A 15,946-nucleotide genomic window follows, 5' to 3' on the forward strand; every position below is an offset into this window, starting at 1 on the left:
ATACCAAGCCGCGTGCCAAGCTGAGCAGGAATATGAACACGGTATAACGTCCAAGAAATATATCGCAACCTTACATGAGGAAGCCTGCAGAATGCGGGACGTGTCTGGACTTTGCCTCTGTTGGGGCTCGTCAGTGAGCCATGCCCAGGTACAGTCTTGTTTATGAACGTGACACAGGGCTGAGGACCGACAGGGTTTTGGGCCTGGACGTTGCAGCAACATACACAAGGGGGACGAGTTAACGCTGCAGCGTTTCTTAGCGACGGATAGCGTCTCCACAAACGAGCGTGTTAATTGCTACGTCTATAAAGCTTATACAGGAGCAGCGTGAGCAGTACTGTGACCGTAAGCGTGAGTTATTGGGGCACATCACGCAGCAGGTCCCTGATTTCACCACGAGTTCGTCGATGTTTGCGTGTTCTTTCCTCGTGTGTGTGTGTGTGTGCGGGGGTTTTCTCCAGGAACTCCGGCCTCTTCCCACAAACAAACTTTCAGAAAAAAAAATCAAAAAATTAATTGGCAAAGCACCCAAAAGCAGACTCCCCCCCTCCCCCAAATCTCGAAACAAATGTCATTACGAGACTCAGGGAGGGTTTTCCGGGTAACAGATTTAACCTAAATTATATTTATATAGTGCTTGAATATAAATTCAAGTGTCTGTAACTAACACTTGACAGTTTAACGCATCTTTGTGAAGTCACGCAAAACATCATAAAGCAAGGCCTTGTAGGGTAACCCAAACCCTTGAGTCATCATCATCACCACCGCTGTCAACAACAGTGTCTTATCTGCCGCGAGAACAAACACCGAAGACCCTGTGACATCACCAAAACCTCCAATTCAGTTGTAATCATCACCACCACAGCGCTCTCATGGTAGCCTACTTCATGCTAATGCAATGGCCCAAAATCATAAATTGTAATAATTTTGGCAATTGCTTGGCAATCAAAACAAAAACTCTAACAACAATGAACGACCAAATGTGCACGTTGAACGGGAATGCAAATTGGTTGATTAATCAAACGTCAATTCACTCTGGCTAAAACCCAAACTCCCTTACCACTTATCTTTAATTCGTCTAATAATAATATTATTCAGTATTTGGGCAGAGGAAATATGTTTCGTTCATTGAACCCAGCAAGCCTCGAAATCAGTGAATATGGCCCCAGTCTGAATGCAAGTGCTACATCGGGGCTGGCAGCGCCAGATGCCAATTACTTCACCCATTCAGCCGGATACTTCCGTCAGGAGGGGTGCCTGTTAGCAAGCACCTATTCTCAGAGTCAGTTGCAATATACACAGATCACGCTTATTTTGCGTTGCCCACGATTCTCCGCAGCAGTGCATAATTACAGGGGGTTACCTACTGACCGCCGATTGGCAGTCATTCTCAGCAACCTCGGGTTGTGGGCAGTCAGGTTTGAGCCTATAGATCGGTGCCATCTCCACTGAACCCGGTGGGCACGGAGGGCCAAGGTTCGATTCACACTAAAAGAGCCGGTGAATTCGGCACCGGGCCATCATTTAGTAAAAGCGGGCACGCGACAGATTTCAACCGTTGGTGATGCCACAGGAAAACCCGGATAAAGACAGCGGGCACGTAACGTGGAGTCGAACACTCCGCGCCGATCGGCCCCCATGGGGAAGGGCCCAGCCGAGAGGCCAAGAGGTGGCCTCGTAGACCGTCGCGGCGAGCCGATGGAGATTGAGCCAGGTCACCCCCGTTCGTTCCCGCGCCTCTCCTCATCATCCCACCGGTCGTGCCTGGTGGCATCCCAACTACTCGTCCCTCCGTATTCACCACTGGACGCGCCTGCTGGTCCCTGCCCCCGTGTCGCCCCCCCGCTCCCCACCCCCCCCATCCGCAAGGCCGTCCCGCGCCCGCCGCCGCCGCTAGTCATCCTTGTGCCGCCACTTCTGCGAGTGCTCTCGCCGCGCGTCGGGCTGGATCTGGTTGCGCATGCCGCCCAGCACGTTGGCGGTGGCCTCGCTCGCCACGATTAGCGGCTTCACCACGGTGGGCGGGATCTGCCGCAGGACGCCACCCACGGCGCCCGTTACGCCCTTCTGCTCGTGCTCCCGCGCGCATACCATGTAGAGCGTCTGCGCGGTGTCCGTCACCCCCTGCCCTCGTCACACACACACACACACGCGCAATTGGTCATGCCTGTGCACAGACAGAGCCGTACACACACACGGAATAGCGTGCACACAGACACGTGCACAGAGCCGTGAGAGCCACACACAAACAAACACTTGCACAGAGCCGTGCCCACACACAGTAGCGACCAAGCATAGACAGAGCCATGCACACAAACACACACAACCACCCAGAAGCCATACGCACACACATGTAAGAAGCCATGTGCACACACAAAAACAGCAATACAATACACAAACACACACAAATACAGACATACAATACACACAAACACAGATACAACTTGCTACCGCTGCCATCGCTGGCTAGGAATCGACAGCGTGAACCGTCACACCACTCATGCACTCGCACGCACGTACTCCCGTGCGCACGTACCTCCCTGACGACGTCGTAGGCCTTGGCGACGCCCTCGCGCAGGTCGGCGGGCGGCTGAGCGACGCGATGCTGGGGGAATGTGGGGGCCCCCGCGATGGGCCTGCGGGCTACGCTGGGCCCCGGGGACAGCATGTCGTAGGCCGTCTCGGCAGCCGCCTGCAACGCACATGCAGGCCAAGGGCAGAAGCACATGGGGACTCCGTCATCACCAACAACACGAGAAAATAACTAAAACAATGACAGGATTGCGTGTATGTATGTCTGCGCGCGACTGTGTGTCTACATGTGTCTGCGTATGTCCAGGGGGGAGCAGTAGTGTAGCGGTTAACGCGCTGTGCTACAAACCCGGCGACCCGAGTTCGATTCCCTCTCACAGCTAACACCAGTGACGATTATCTGAACCGGTCCTGGGCCTCCCTTATGTCAACTGGTGCAGTGCATAAACATCGCCACTCAGAAGATAAATGCGGCCGGGCGTGGTGTTGGCCACCCATCTCCTCACGTCCCGTGCTCGCTTCATAGCTGCTCGCTAACAGCCCCAACACTCTGTTTAGGCTATAGGGGGATCTTTGTCTTTTGTGCCTCGAAGTGCGCGTGCGTGCGTGCCTGCACGGTCTGCACGAGGCGATTGGTGAGCTCCAGGGCGGCCATGGCGGTGGAGGTGCCGAAGGAGGCGGCTCCACGCTGGATGCCGCGCACGATGCGGCCGTCCTTGCGGTACTGCTCGATGGGCAGCCACACGAGGTCCTTCATGCCTTGCACTGCCGTCGCCCCACCGCGCACACCACCACACACACACCGCACACACCACACACCGCCACACACCACCACGCACACCATACAACACCGCCACACACACACCGCGCAAACCACACACCGCCACATACACACCACACAGACACCACACACACACACCGCGCACACCACACACCGCCACACACCACCACACACACACACCACCACACACACACACCGCGTACACCACACACCGCCACACACCACCATACACACCACTGTAACACGCACCGGGCAAGCAGGCTGCCACAACACACACTGGTCCTGGGCCTCCCATAGATCGACTTAGCCTAAAATTTGTACCTGGGGCTGTGTGCAGTAAACATCGCCACGAGGGAGACAAAGGTGACTGGGTGTGGTGTTCTCCAGTACAGTAACTCATTGAACGTGGTAGATGCATTTCTGAAACGCGAAAACTATTTCCCCGTAAATAATGTAACGATACATTTTGGTGAGATACGATGTACGGAAACGCAGTGAGATAGCGGGACAAATAACTGAGGTTACGCCGCCGCGTTACTGTATCATTCCGTGGACTGTATCACTGGACCGCTCAGCCACGCAGCTCAAGGAAGTAGTTCGTGGTCGACCGCTCCGAAACCGCGTTATAATGGGCACGTGTTCCGCGTTCCGTGTTGCGCGTTGCGCGAAAAGTGCTCACAAACGGAAGAACCGCGTTGTAGCGAAAACGCAGTGTAAACACCATGCGTTAAGAGAGGACTTACCATATATGAAAGCCTGCAGCGTGTACGCACGTGTGCGTGCGTGTGTACGCACGTGTGCGTGCTTGTGCGTGCACGCGTGCGCGTGCGTGTGCGTGCATGCGCGCGTCTCACCCAGCTGCACGAGTGAGTGCATGGGCCCCACGCCTCCCAGGATGCCGGGCAGCTGATTCTTGCGGATGTCGTTGACCCATTCGCTCGCTGCATAGGCCACAAGACGCTCCACACCCAGCAAGCTAATCGCACAGACATATGGACTGCTGAGGCAAGGAGGTGGTGTGTCTCACCAGTTTTTTTTTTTTTATAGCTCATGACCAATGACAGTGGGTAAAATTCAGACTGGTCCTGGGCCTTCCCTAGGTTGACTCATCCTTAAATGAGTACCTGCTGTGGTGTGCAAACATCAATACTGGGGAGACAAAGGCGGCCGGGCGTGGTGTCGGCCACCTACCCCCTCGTATGCTATGCCGGCCTTATAAGGTGCTTACTAACAGCACTTGCCCCAACGGCCTAAGTAAGCTACAAGGAGAATTAGTCATTTTGTATGCATGTGTGTGGCCAGCACCATGCCTAGCCACCGTTGTATCTGCCAGTGTTGATGTGTACATAGAGCAGCACTCATCTAAGACCATCTCGACCAGAACAGAGTCTAATCACACTTGCCACCGATTTTAGCGTTGGCTGCGCATTGAACTCAATCCCCCGAGGTTCCTAGCGCAGCATGCTGACCAATGTGCCACTTGTTACCCTCACGCGCGCATTGTCATGAACTGCCAGTTCTCCAAGCTGCTGGGCTGCAAAACACTCAATGCAGCACCTTCCTGAACCCTGAGTACCAAATCTAAGCGAGGCTTCCTCGGATGGCTAAACATCATAATTCTTGTCAACACACTGAAGGATCCATTAAAACATCGCCGAGTGGAGCTGGGCCAGTGCTTTACCCGTGCCGGTAGCAGAGCTGTTTCAGTTTCAGCTCCGAGTTGTTGAGCTGAGCGAGCCCGATGAGGATTCCTGCAAATGTTCCCTGCATATCGCATGCACGCACGCACGCACACACGCACGCACGTATAAAAAAGACAAGGACCCCCCATATAGCCTTAACAGACTGTTGGGGCAAGTGCTGTTAGCGAGCACCTATTAAGGCCGGCACAGCACACAAGGGGGTGCGTGGCCAACACCACGCCCGGTCGCCTTGGTCTCCCCAGTGACGATGTTTAAACACTGCACAAGGTACTAATTTGAGGCTGAGTCGACCTAGGGGAGGCCCAGGACCGGTTCAGCTAATCGGCACTGGTGTCGGCCGTGAGCAGGAATCGAACCCGGGTCGCCAGGTTCGTATCGCAGCACGCTAACCGCTACACAACCACTTCCCATACGCAGTCATGCACACGCAGTCACGGATGTACGCACGCACACAGTCATGCACACACAGTCACACACGCATACACAGGTATGCACGCACACACAATTACGCACATGCAATTACGCACACAAGCACACACAGCCATGCACGCAGTGCAATTTTAAATAACATACCTACAATCTGAATTCATCAAAACACAGTTGCCTGTCCACACACGAATGCAATCAGCTCAAGATAAAGAGACCATGATGGCCAATGCTGTTGAAGCCAAAAACGTCACCTGGAATTCAACAACAACAAAGTCACCTGGCCTTCAAGAACAACGTCACGTGGCCTTCAACAACGTCACCTGGACTTCAAAACCGCAAGCATGTAATCACTCTACAAGTTCAAGGTAATGCAAATCTCCAACAACAACAAGCTATCAGGTGGAGCAGCAGCAGATCAAACGCTTTCTTAATTAGGGAAACGCACATTGCATCATAATGGCAGACTGTAATGCAAGAGTTAAACTATTAAAACTGGTCTAGTCTAATAAACTTTTTTATGTTACCAGGTAAGGCCCGCTGAACTGTACAGCTCTTTTCAGATAGCGACCTGGTCACAAATGATAGCTCAACGAAGTGGCTTATCACGTGGAAATTTATAGCAGTCAAATACTCTAAAAGCATGTTTCAAAATGTGGAGGGAAAAACCAGAGAACCCGGAGAAAAATCCACGCGACAACGGGAAGAACATGCAAGCTCCAAATATACAGCAGGTGTCAGGGTCAGGATTGAACCCACGACCTCCTGTACACCGGGCGAGGTAGTTAACATCTCGTCACCGTTGCGCCCCGTGTTGGTGAGAGGTGCAGGGTTGAGAGTGATTGGGGAAACTGCCTTCAGAGAAAGGAATGGGCCATGAGATGATTTTATAAAACCACAGCCCTCAGGGGGCACCAAAGTGAAACACTGAATTTTAATCAGACAATTTTGTGGGGCGCTTAAGAGTTTGTTTGCTACTCGGTGTCGACGAATGTAAAAATATTCGTGAAAACTTTTGTTCGATATTTCTCAGGGGTCCCATGGCAAACCACTTAGCACTCGCGCTACCCTCTCCCTGCTCCAAGAAGCCATTTCTTTCACCAAGCACCTCCTCACAGCAGTGTGCGTACGGTGGCAATGTTTGTGGGCGCGTGCCCCATACCTGCTCCATCGTCACGTGCTTGCCGTGGTAGTCGAGGCGAATCAGCACCTCTGAAGTAAAGCGAAACTCCCTGCAGCACAAAAGACAAAGATCCTCCATATAGCCTCAACAGACTGTAGAGACAAGTGCTGTAAGCGAGTACCGATGTAGGCGGGCACAGCACACGACAGGGTGGGTGGCCAGCACCACGTCCGACCGCCTTTGTCTCCCCAGTAGTGATGCTTTCACACCGCACCAGGTACTCATTTGAGGCTGAGTCAATCAAGGGAGGCCCAGGACCGATTCAGATAATCGTCACTAATGTCGCCCGTGAGCGGGAATCGAACTCTGGTCGCCGGGTTCGTAGCGCAGCGCGCTTATCGTTACACTACCGCAGCCATACACGGCCACACAGGCACACATTGACACACAGGCACACAAAGACAAAGATCCCCCATATAGCCCTAACAGACTGTAGGGGCAAGTGCTGTTAGCAAGCACCTATGTAGGCCGGCACGGCACACGAGGGGGTGGGTGGCCCACACCACACCCGGCCGCCGCCTTTGTCTCCCTAGTGGCGATATTTACACATCGCACCAGGTACTAATTTGAGGCTGAGTCGACCTAGTGGAGGCCCAGGTACCGGTTCAGATAATCATCACCGGTGTTGGCCGTGAGCGGGAATCAAACCCGGGTCGCTATGTTCGTAGCGCGCTAACCACTCCCCACAGACAGCATTGAAGTAAACCACTCAGTGTTGCTGACGGAAAACCCTTTCCAGCCACTAAGTTCTCAACCCACCCTGACCCTTAACCTCTCACCCCCCCCGCCCCCCGCCGGCATCAAGCCCTCTCGCCACCCCCACGAACCTGAAGAAGATGGGAAGCTCTCCGGGAGGGCCGCCCCCCCCAATATCACCGGGAGTGCCCTCCGAGGGAGTCCCGCCAGCGGGGGCGCTGAAGGCCGGGGCGTCCGTGAGCGGCATGGGGCCGAGCGTCGAGGGGGCGAGCGGTTGCGCTGGGTACGTCATGACGGGCGCCGGCTGGGACGGGTGCCGCGCGGGGCTCGTCCCTCCGTCCGCCGACGGAGACCTGCGGCCTGGGGGGGGCGGGGGGGGGGTGCGGACAGCGTGGGGGGCGGCGCGAGGTGAGGGCAGCAAGGTGTGAGGTGAGAGGTAGGGAAACGGTGAGGTGAGGGGCAGTGAGCTAAGTGCGATAAGATGTTTGTTGTTGTAACGTTCTAACCTGCACCTACTGGACACCTGCAAAACAGCTTTATAGCTCATCCGATTCCTCGAGTATAAATACATATTTTGATTATGCATCTGAGATTAAGGGAGTGATAAGAAATAAGGCGAGGGCAATGGTAGGAAGTGGTTCGGTTGACACGCTTCCAGAGTGACCAGGGGGTGTATGCCGCTTCCCAACGTCGATGGCTCGTATTCCATGACAGCCCCGCCACCGTGGAGATGCGGGGAGCCAGGAGATCGTGGCGCTCATCGTCTCCAGCTGTGCAGTGCGTCAGGGCGTGCCGGGCAGACCGGTTGCCCTGCTACGTGCTGGAGGAGGAGGCTGTCACGTGGCTATGTGGCTAAGTGGGGCTGACATCTACTCACATAGAACATTGACATATATAAACTAATTTATGTACCTATTTTTCTCAAGTATCTGGCGCTCTAACTGCGTGACAGTTACGTGTAAAAGCGTTCGCCAAATCAAAAAGTGGCAGGAAAGTGAGGGAGGTGGAGGTGGATGTGAGGAAATGCAGGGGGGGGGCGGGGCTGTCAACCCCTGGGTCGGGAGGTGAACTCGCGCACACTCACCGTCGGCGGCGTTGTCGGGAGTGGGCGGCTCCACGGCGGCCGAAACGCTCGACGCGAAGTCCTTGAGGAAGAAGAGAGCATCCTGCACGGGGTGGGGGGGGGGGGGAGAGCACTCGTTCGTGTACACGGAGAGAGCAGCGCTCTCTGGGCGTCACCGGGAAGGAACGTAGCACTTTATCTCATCACCTTGTCTCCTCACTTTATCTCAAACTTTATCTCATCAATTTATCTTATCAGTTTTGTCGCATCATATTCTCTCTCATAATTTTATCTTAGCACTTTCCTTCTCTCTCTCTCTCGATGCAGTTGTGTAAAGTTCCAGATGCGATCCGCGGACAGCCAAAATCGCAGATCGCATGTTCGTGAGGTGATACTGTATATAGGCGTCAGAGTCGGGATAGAACCTATTCCTTCCTGTATACCTGGTGACGTAGTTAACATCCCGCCACCGTGAATGGACAGATGGACGGACAGACAAACCAAGAGATGGAAGGACAAGTCCACATCACCTGGTCGATGTTGAGACGCAGGGGCATGAGGGACACCCTGAGGCAGCACTCCTGCGTGGCGAGGCCGCTCTCTGGGCGCAGGTGAAGAGCTTTCAGGGTCAGCTGCGCACACAAAAACAAAGATCCCCCATGTAGCCTTTACCACAATGCTGGGGTAAGTGTAGTTAGTGAGCACCTATTAAGGTGGGTACAGTACACAATGGGGAGAGTGGCCGGCACCTTGCCTAGCTGCCTTTGTCTCTCCAATGCTCATGTTTACACACAAAACCAGGTATTCATTTGATTCTGAGTCGACCTAGTAGAGGCCCATGACTGGTTCATATATTCACCACTGTTGTTGGCCTTGAGTGAGAGGACAGTAAGTGGGTGGGTGGGTGAGTGAATGGGCAAATGACGGGCGAGTGGACAGGCGAGTGGACGGGCGAGTGGACGGGCGAGTGGACGGGCGCACCATGTTGGCGTGTGTCTTGCGTGGCATCTTCTCGCTGGTGTAAAGGTAAAGGAACTTGTTGATCTGCGAGGAGGCGAGGCGGTCCCGGACCTCCAGGTCCTGCACGATGAACACCTGGCGAGACACGGGCTGGTCCGGCGCTGCCGACACGGGGCAGCTACCGCCTCCTGCAGCAGCAGCAGTTCTGCCACCACCGCCACCACCACTTTCACCACCCAGCTGCTGGATGCCAGAGAGCGGCTCGGAGTACACCTCGTGCTGGAACCGAACCTGGGAGGGCAGCGGGACGTGATGCAACATTACGACCAGTGGCAGAGTGGCAGGATATCGAGAGCAGGCAGAGCCAGTGGCATTGACACGAGGGGGAGGGTGTGGGTCTACCCTGGAGGCAACTCTGGAGGTTCATAACGGCCATGTCAGAATCCTTGAATTGGACGCAAGCAGTGGGGGGGCACGTGGGGAGGTGGGTGGAAGGGCAAGTGGAGGGGGGAGAAACACGTGGGGTGGGTTACTTACCTTGTTGAGCTGCACCTCCATGAGCACGTCGTGGTTGCGTGCAGGGCCCCCGTGGGTCTGCCACGATGAGCGGGGAGGCTTGGACCCCGAGGGGGCGCGGTGCGGAGACCCCCGCGGGCTCGGAATGCCGCCCCCCGTCTTGTGTCTACAGGGGCGGGGGGTGGGAGCATGGCCGGCGTCATCCTGCTCCCCCGTGGACTCTCCGACCGACTGCTTCCCCTCCCCCTCTCTCTCATCCCAATCCACCAACGCCCCCAGACCCAGCAACACAAGCGATCGTCATCAGGATCGCTTCTGTTGTGATTGAAACGTCGTAGTTTTTGTTATTTTCTTTTAACCATCTACGTGACTTTACCGAAAGACCCAAAGAATATTACCTACTAGCGGGAAGTACCCGGCGTTGCCCGGGCGAAAAAGACACACACACACAGACATCGACCCACACACACATCGACCGACACGCACACACATATGAACTCAAATACATACATCGACTCACAAACACACACACATTGACTTACACAGCAATCCCCGATGATTCCACAGCTACAGCAATTTTCTCCCTCTGGCAAACGTTAGCGAGGAGCAGGTTGAGAACAAAGGTCTTCCCAGTACCAACAGGTGCATCAAGGAAAAAAATGCCTCCAAAATGGCTCCATTTTTAGCCTCAATGTCTTCCAAAATTTTCGTGTAGGCTTCTCTTTGTGCATCCATCAGCTTTGGTTCATTTTCCTCAATGAATTTAAGAAGCTCTAGACCATCATAGGATATTTCACATAGGATCTCTTGAGCAAGGGCATGCAGGTTGTCCCTGTAGGGTGTTGGTAGTCATTTTCCACCAATGGGGTGCAGTTTATCCTCAAGGATGAGGGCCTGATTGCAGATGACATGAGAAAAGTTGACGTTGAGGTTTGGATTTTCTCGTTGAGCTCTGTGGAGGGTGCCCTCACTCATGGCCTCTTTGTATTTTTGCCAGAGAGGGGTTAGATGGGCTGCAAACTTGAAGATGTATGCAGAAGAGCAATCTCAGTTGAGAAGGGGACTAACAGACGCTTCTGCCATAGCTTAATCAAGATGCTGATCATCCTCAAGAATCCCACGAAGATTGCAAGCTTCCCTGTATATTTGACAAACAACTCCTGGCACTGTTTTGAGGTCTTGGAAATATTTGAACTCTTTGACAACATGGAGAAGCATTCTGAGAAAGTAGCACTCCTGATTGTTGGGATGAACTGTGTAGACTCTTCGTAAGGCATCAGATTCACCGTCAGCAGCACGTCGCTTCCAATTTTATTTTAGCAGTCCATGTAAAGTAGGAGGGAAATGAATGGAAGAGCAGGTTGTCAGCAAATGGATCACTTTGGCACAAACCAAAAAACGCCATCAGGGTAGTATTATTGGAGCTAGGGCTTGTTGTTGGGCATTTCTTTCGGTGAAGTAGATGTGTTGACCTTTTTTGAGGTGAACTGCCAAATGGACGACTGTGGGGGAACGCTCATGGATAGGGAAGCCAAGAATTCTCCAAATGGCCTCATTGTTGCTGATGTATCTTCCTTGGACAAAATGTTTAACCTCATTTACACTTTGCCCCTGTTTTGTAAGGCAAAGACAGGCATGTCAGAGCCTTTGATGATGTATTGCCAAACATATTTGATGGCTTTCACATAATTGCAGAATTCCACAATAAAGTGGGCCTCGAAGATCTTGCACAGAAGAGTGCAATAGGGAACGATCCACCGAAAGAACCAAAGAGTCAACCTTCATTTCAGAGTTAGTGCCAGGTCTGAGCGTTGTTTCAAATCCACCATGCTCAGTATTTCTGCGACGATATAGAGGATAGCCATCATGGCCCGACTGAGTGTCTTTCAAGAAGTTTCGTGGATACTTCTTGGTACACCTGCGGTCTTGCATACATGCCAAATTTGGATTGAACTGCCCACATGGGCCATGGACCATTTGCTTGCAGACGACATCAAATAGGGCAGGGTCTTGATGGGGGTCAGGTAGCACAGCACTGATAAATGTGTCAATGTCACTTGCATGAATGTTTTCCCTCAGCCATAGCAAAATGTGAGCATTAGGAAGACGTTATTTTCGCCACTCAATGGTGTTGCAAGTTACTGCTTGTCTTTCCAAAGACGGCGCCTTCGTTAGTCGTAATAAGCCAAATGAGGTCATCAACTTTGAGTTTAAAGACCCTCGCTAAAATGTCATGTCTGTCTGTTGGCTTTTGGTTTGGATAAAGCTCAACCTGGATCTACTTTCATCTCGGATTGCAAGTGAAGGTGATAAAGAGTAATCGGGCCTGCCATATTGGCTGATGTACGTCATGGCATCCTGAGTCTTCTCATGCATGTATCTTGGTCCAGCTGTGAAGGATGAAGGCAAAATAACTAATCTGCCCACATTCTGAGCGTTTGCATATCCGTCGGGATTGATAGCATCCCTGAGATGAGCATACTGCGGTACACGCAGGCGTTTTTGATTCAGTTGAATGTAAAGAAGGCGCTCACTCTCAATTTTGTCATACTCATCGACAACACACTGGTGAAAGAGGTTGGCGCACCATAATGTGGTTTCCTCCTTCTCTGTCCATGATCACGAAGGAATAGAAGTATTTAGAGGAGGCAGTTTTGTGAGGATGTCTTTGTCCTGTAGCTTTGACAATTTGAGGAATCTGGATGTGGTACCCATCTTGGCCTTGCGACAGTAAAATGTGGTATTGTAGGGCATCATATGCTCGGTTTGTCTCAGGAAATCGTTTGATGGTGTTGTCTTGGTATCGAAGCACAATGTCTCTCTTACCATGTTCCTCACCCACCGTAAGAACAGCAACCTCAACAAAAGTTGGGGCATTGAACCTCCCTGCGTGCTGCCCGCTTGGGTGGAAAAAAAAGGTGCAGTTAACCAAATTTCAAATGGTTGATTTTCGCACCAAAGTAACAAAATGATAGACGAAATGTAATCGGCTGTAGCTAAGAAAGTCCAACGTATTTAACAGTATAACATAGTAATCAGCATCGTAATACTACATATCAGTAAATAGCGTGACGTGAACAATCGAAACAATAGAAATGCATTGAAGAAAGAAGCTAGAATAAGTCTACATTATAGAGCAGCAGTACGCACAGGTAAGTTAAGAAGCAGGCTACAGTCTAGATTATAGACTGCCAGTACTCTGACTCAATGACCTAAGCATTGCTACAGTCGACATAATAAGCTGGCAATATGGTCAGCAGCTTAAAAAGCAGGATACAGTCTACATGAAAGACTGGCAGAACACCGAGCGAGGTAAAGAAGCTGGCAACAGATTATAGACTGGCATACACTCATCCTGCCCTAAAGCAATATTAACAGTGTAGACAATGGACTGGCAGTGAACTGACAAATGAATAAACAGGCAACAGGCCACATTACAGACTGCCAGTACACTGGCGCTGCTTCATAAAAACACATGAAAATAATTTAATATTTAGCAACTTAATATTGAAATATTAGCTGTCTACACACAAACATTACTATTATAGGATTAGCAAACTTATTTTTTAGTTTAGCGAACGAAGCAATAAATTAGTACTTAACATTGCCGTGGTGAGGCCTAGTCCTGTGCAGAGCCCGCGGCCTCGCCTAGATTGCCCAGCCGGCCGAGGTGGCACCTTGCAGGCTGGGCCGCCCGCGCTACAATAATACTATCTAAGCGCTATAATATTAATATCTCCGGATTCTATAGTAGTAACTGCAAGCATTGGGGTGGGGAGGGTAGAAGAGGACATCACACTAGGGAGAACTGACCTCAGCGCTTTGTGTATTTTTTAAGGCGAATTGTCATTTTTGGCGATCGTGTGTGCGTTGCTAGGGGCAATCCCCGGGCAGCGTTTCGCGCATGCACAAATGCGTGCTGTGTCGCTCGGAGCGGAGTGGGGAAATAATTAAATAATAATAAAATCGCACGAAATCGTTAATTTAACTACTTTAAAGTTGATGGATGGGAAAACAGAATAGCGCTGGCTCACCACGGGGCTTACGGCGTGGTACCCCGCGACTTTTTAAAAATGTAAACCCCATGGTTCGCGAGCCAAATCCTTCGCAAGTGTGCATCCAAACAAAGACAGACGGACACACACACAAAGAATGCCTTTTATAGGTAAGATGATACATTGTTCGCTACGAGGCCGCGTGGGCGACAGTGCGTGCGTCCCACCCGTACGCGTGCGCTGCCGTGGAGTAGGAGAGCGCAGGTCCGAAGTCGCGCCCGCCGTAGAGGTGCCACGTGACGGAGACCTCACGCAGCGTGTAGCGCGCCAGCGGGACGGGGAAGCGCGCGGGCGGCCGCAGCACGTCCGCACGGCCCAGCGGCCGTGAGAAATGTTCATCCCGCAGCTCGATGGTGTCCTCCACGAGCCGCTTCACAACGGGCTCGCCGTCACGCGCCTGCCACATGCACCACACGCGCAACACACGCGCGCACCACACGCGCGCACCACACGCAACACACACGCCCCACAAGCGCCACACATAACACAAACACCACACGCAACAAACGCACCACACGTGCCACATGCCCCACACGCGCGCCACACATCCCAATTATAGGACCGCAGAGCTTAATTGTTTTAGATTTATTGTGACCTCCCTCGCACGTGTAAGTTTTGTACGGTAACTCCAGTTTCAATCCCACATGTATAAACATCCGTTAATGGAGTTCACCAAACATCCCAATTATAGGACCACAGAGCTTGGGTAATGGTTGTTGGTGCCGGGTGTGGCCATCTTCCCAGTGCTTGTCAGCGGTGACCCACACCCATGAATCCTTCTCGCTCTGTCACTCGAAGGAGGTAACCCGAAAACTTTGTGCACTACAAATTCTACATTGTAGAGATCCCCAAATGTAGCTTTACACAGGCCACTAACCTACAGAGAATTCCTCTCTGCAGGTCTCTGCGAGTATCGTTATCAATTTCTGTGGTTCCCATTGCTCTGTAAGGGGTACAATTATTTACTTATCAATGGTTCAAGCTCACATTGCCTGTGGTGACATCGTAAATCATCGTGTTATTCTTTGATTTGGGATTGTACAAACACAAATATCACAGCGTAATGACTGTTTTTTGCACAAAGTGAAAAGCTATTCATTTGGATTCCTGGCCCATGAAGAGTACTGTTGTAAATATTTTCTATTTTCTCAAGACATATCCTTCCAACATGGGACCTTTTTTGGCAATATCAAAGTATGAAAAAATAAAAATATGTTTTACCCGTTCTCGCAATAAAGAGGTGTTAAGATATTCAAACACCAAATATAAATTTTTACTTAAAAATTGTATATTCTTGGTTCTTTCGGTAAAGTCCCCCGCCCACTCACTTTGGAAGCCCTTAGAAGCAGCTGCATTTGGAGGCTTCCTCCCCTCTTGTCTCTCCGCCTGATGAAGACCGCGTGTGCTGCGATCGAAACGTCGTGGGTTTTTTGCTTTTATTTTCAATTTATTATTTGTATTTTTATTTTCTATCTACGTGACTTTACCGAAATAACCAAGAATACCAAATATAAACCGTTTTCAAGGAATCATGTCTGCATTAACCACAGAGAATGCCGACTGTTCGCCTTTACCATTCTCTGGTCTGGCACTGGTGAGACTAGGTCCTAAAGAAGGCTGTCTCTGGTGTAGACCAATCAGATTCAAAGACAATGCATACATTATCAGAGCATGTTTTTTGTCTACATGTTCACTACAAGTACGTGGTTAATTAATGCAGACATGATTCCTCGCCAAAGGTTTCTACTTGGTGTTTGAACATCTTAACACCTTTTTATTGCAAGGGTAAAACATATCCTTCCTGATGTTGCCAATTTAGTCACCTGCATATTTATGCTACAAATCTGTTGCCATGGAATAGTTGTGGAAATAATGCTAAAGATTAATCATCGTTAAGCAAACTACTGATTTCGATTTTACAGTGTATATTTAGTATGCTTCAGTCAATCGCAGAAAATATATTGATTTATTTTGCCCTATTGCAAACTTTCTATTTTTGGAAGGTCATGATATAAAATATTTGCAAAGTTT

At 51.2% G+C, this 15,946-nt stretch overlaps 1 protein-coding gene across 3 annotated transcripts in view; it reads right to left on the reverse strand.

The window, feature by feature from the left end:
* Positions 1 to 1,858: 1,858 nt before the first annotated feature.
* The window catches only part of ATG2B (autophagy related 2B), a 74,074-nt gene continuing 59,986 nt past the window's right edge, over positions 1,859 to 15,946 (reverse strand). For 2 of the 3 annotated variants that reach the window (XM_078864655.1, XM_078864653.1), the window contains exons 31-42: positions 14,083 to 14,312; positions 9,882 to 10,026; positions 9,366 to 9,635; positions 8,915 to 9,016; positions 8,406 to 8,487; positions 7,453 to 7,681; positions 6,605 to 6,674; positions 4,995 to 5,077; positions 4,168 to 4,289; positions 3,143 to 3,297; positions 2,537 to 2,692; positions 1,859 to 2,124 (exon numbers count right to left, since the gene is read on the reverse strand). In XM_078864655.1, coding sequence (XP_078720781.1) covers positions 1,894 to 2,124; positions 2,537 to 2,692; positions 3,143 to 3,297; positions 4,168 to 4,289; positions 4,995 to 5,077; positions 6,605 to 6,674; positions 7,453 to 7,681; positions 8,406 to 8,487; positions 8,915 to 9,016; positions 9,366 to 9,635; positions 9,882 to 10,026; positions 14,083 to 14,312 — 1,875 coding nt within the window. In that variant the 3' untranslated portion in view covers positions 1,859 to 1,893. The remainder of the gene's footprint in view (positions 2,125 to 2,536; positions 2,693 to 3,142; positions 3,298 to 4,167; positions 4,290 to 4,994; positions 5,078 to 6,604; positions 6,675 to 7,452; positions 7,682 to 8,405; positions 8,488 to 8,914; positions 9,017 to 9,365; positions 9,636 to 9,881; positions 10,027 to 14,082; positions 14,313 to 15,946) is intronic. The other variant, XM_078864654.1, reaches the window with a different exon arrangement.

The sequence above is a fragment of the Lampetra fluviatilis genome, chromosome 18 (assembly GCF_964198595.1).
Source record: "Lampetra fluviatilis chromosome 18, kcLamFluv1.1, whole genome shotgun sequence".
NCBI classification, from domain to species: domain Eukaryota; kingdom Metazoa; phylum Chordata; class Hyperoartia; order Petromyzontiformes; family Petromyzontidae; genus Lampetra; species Lampetra fluviatilis.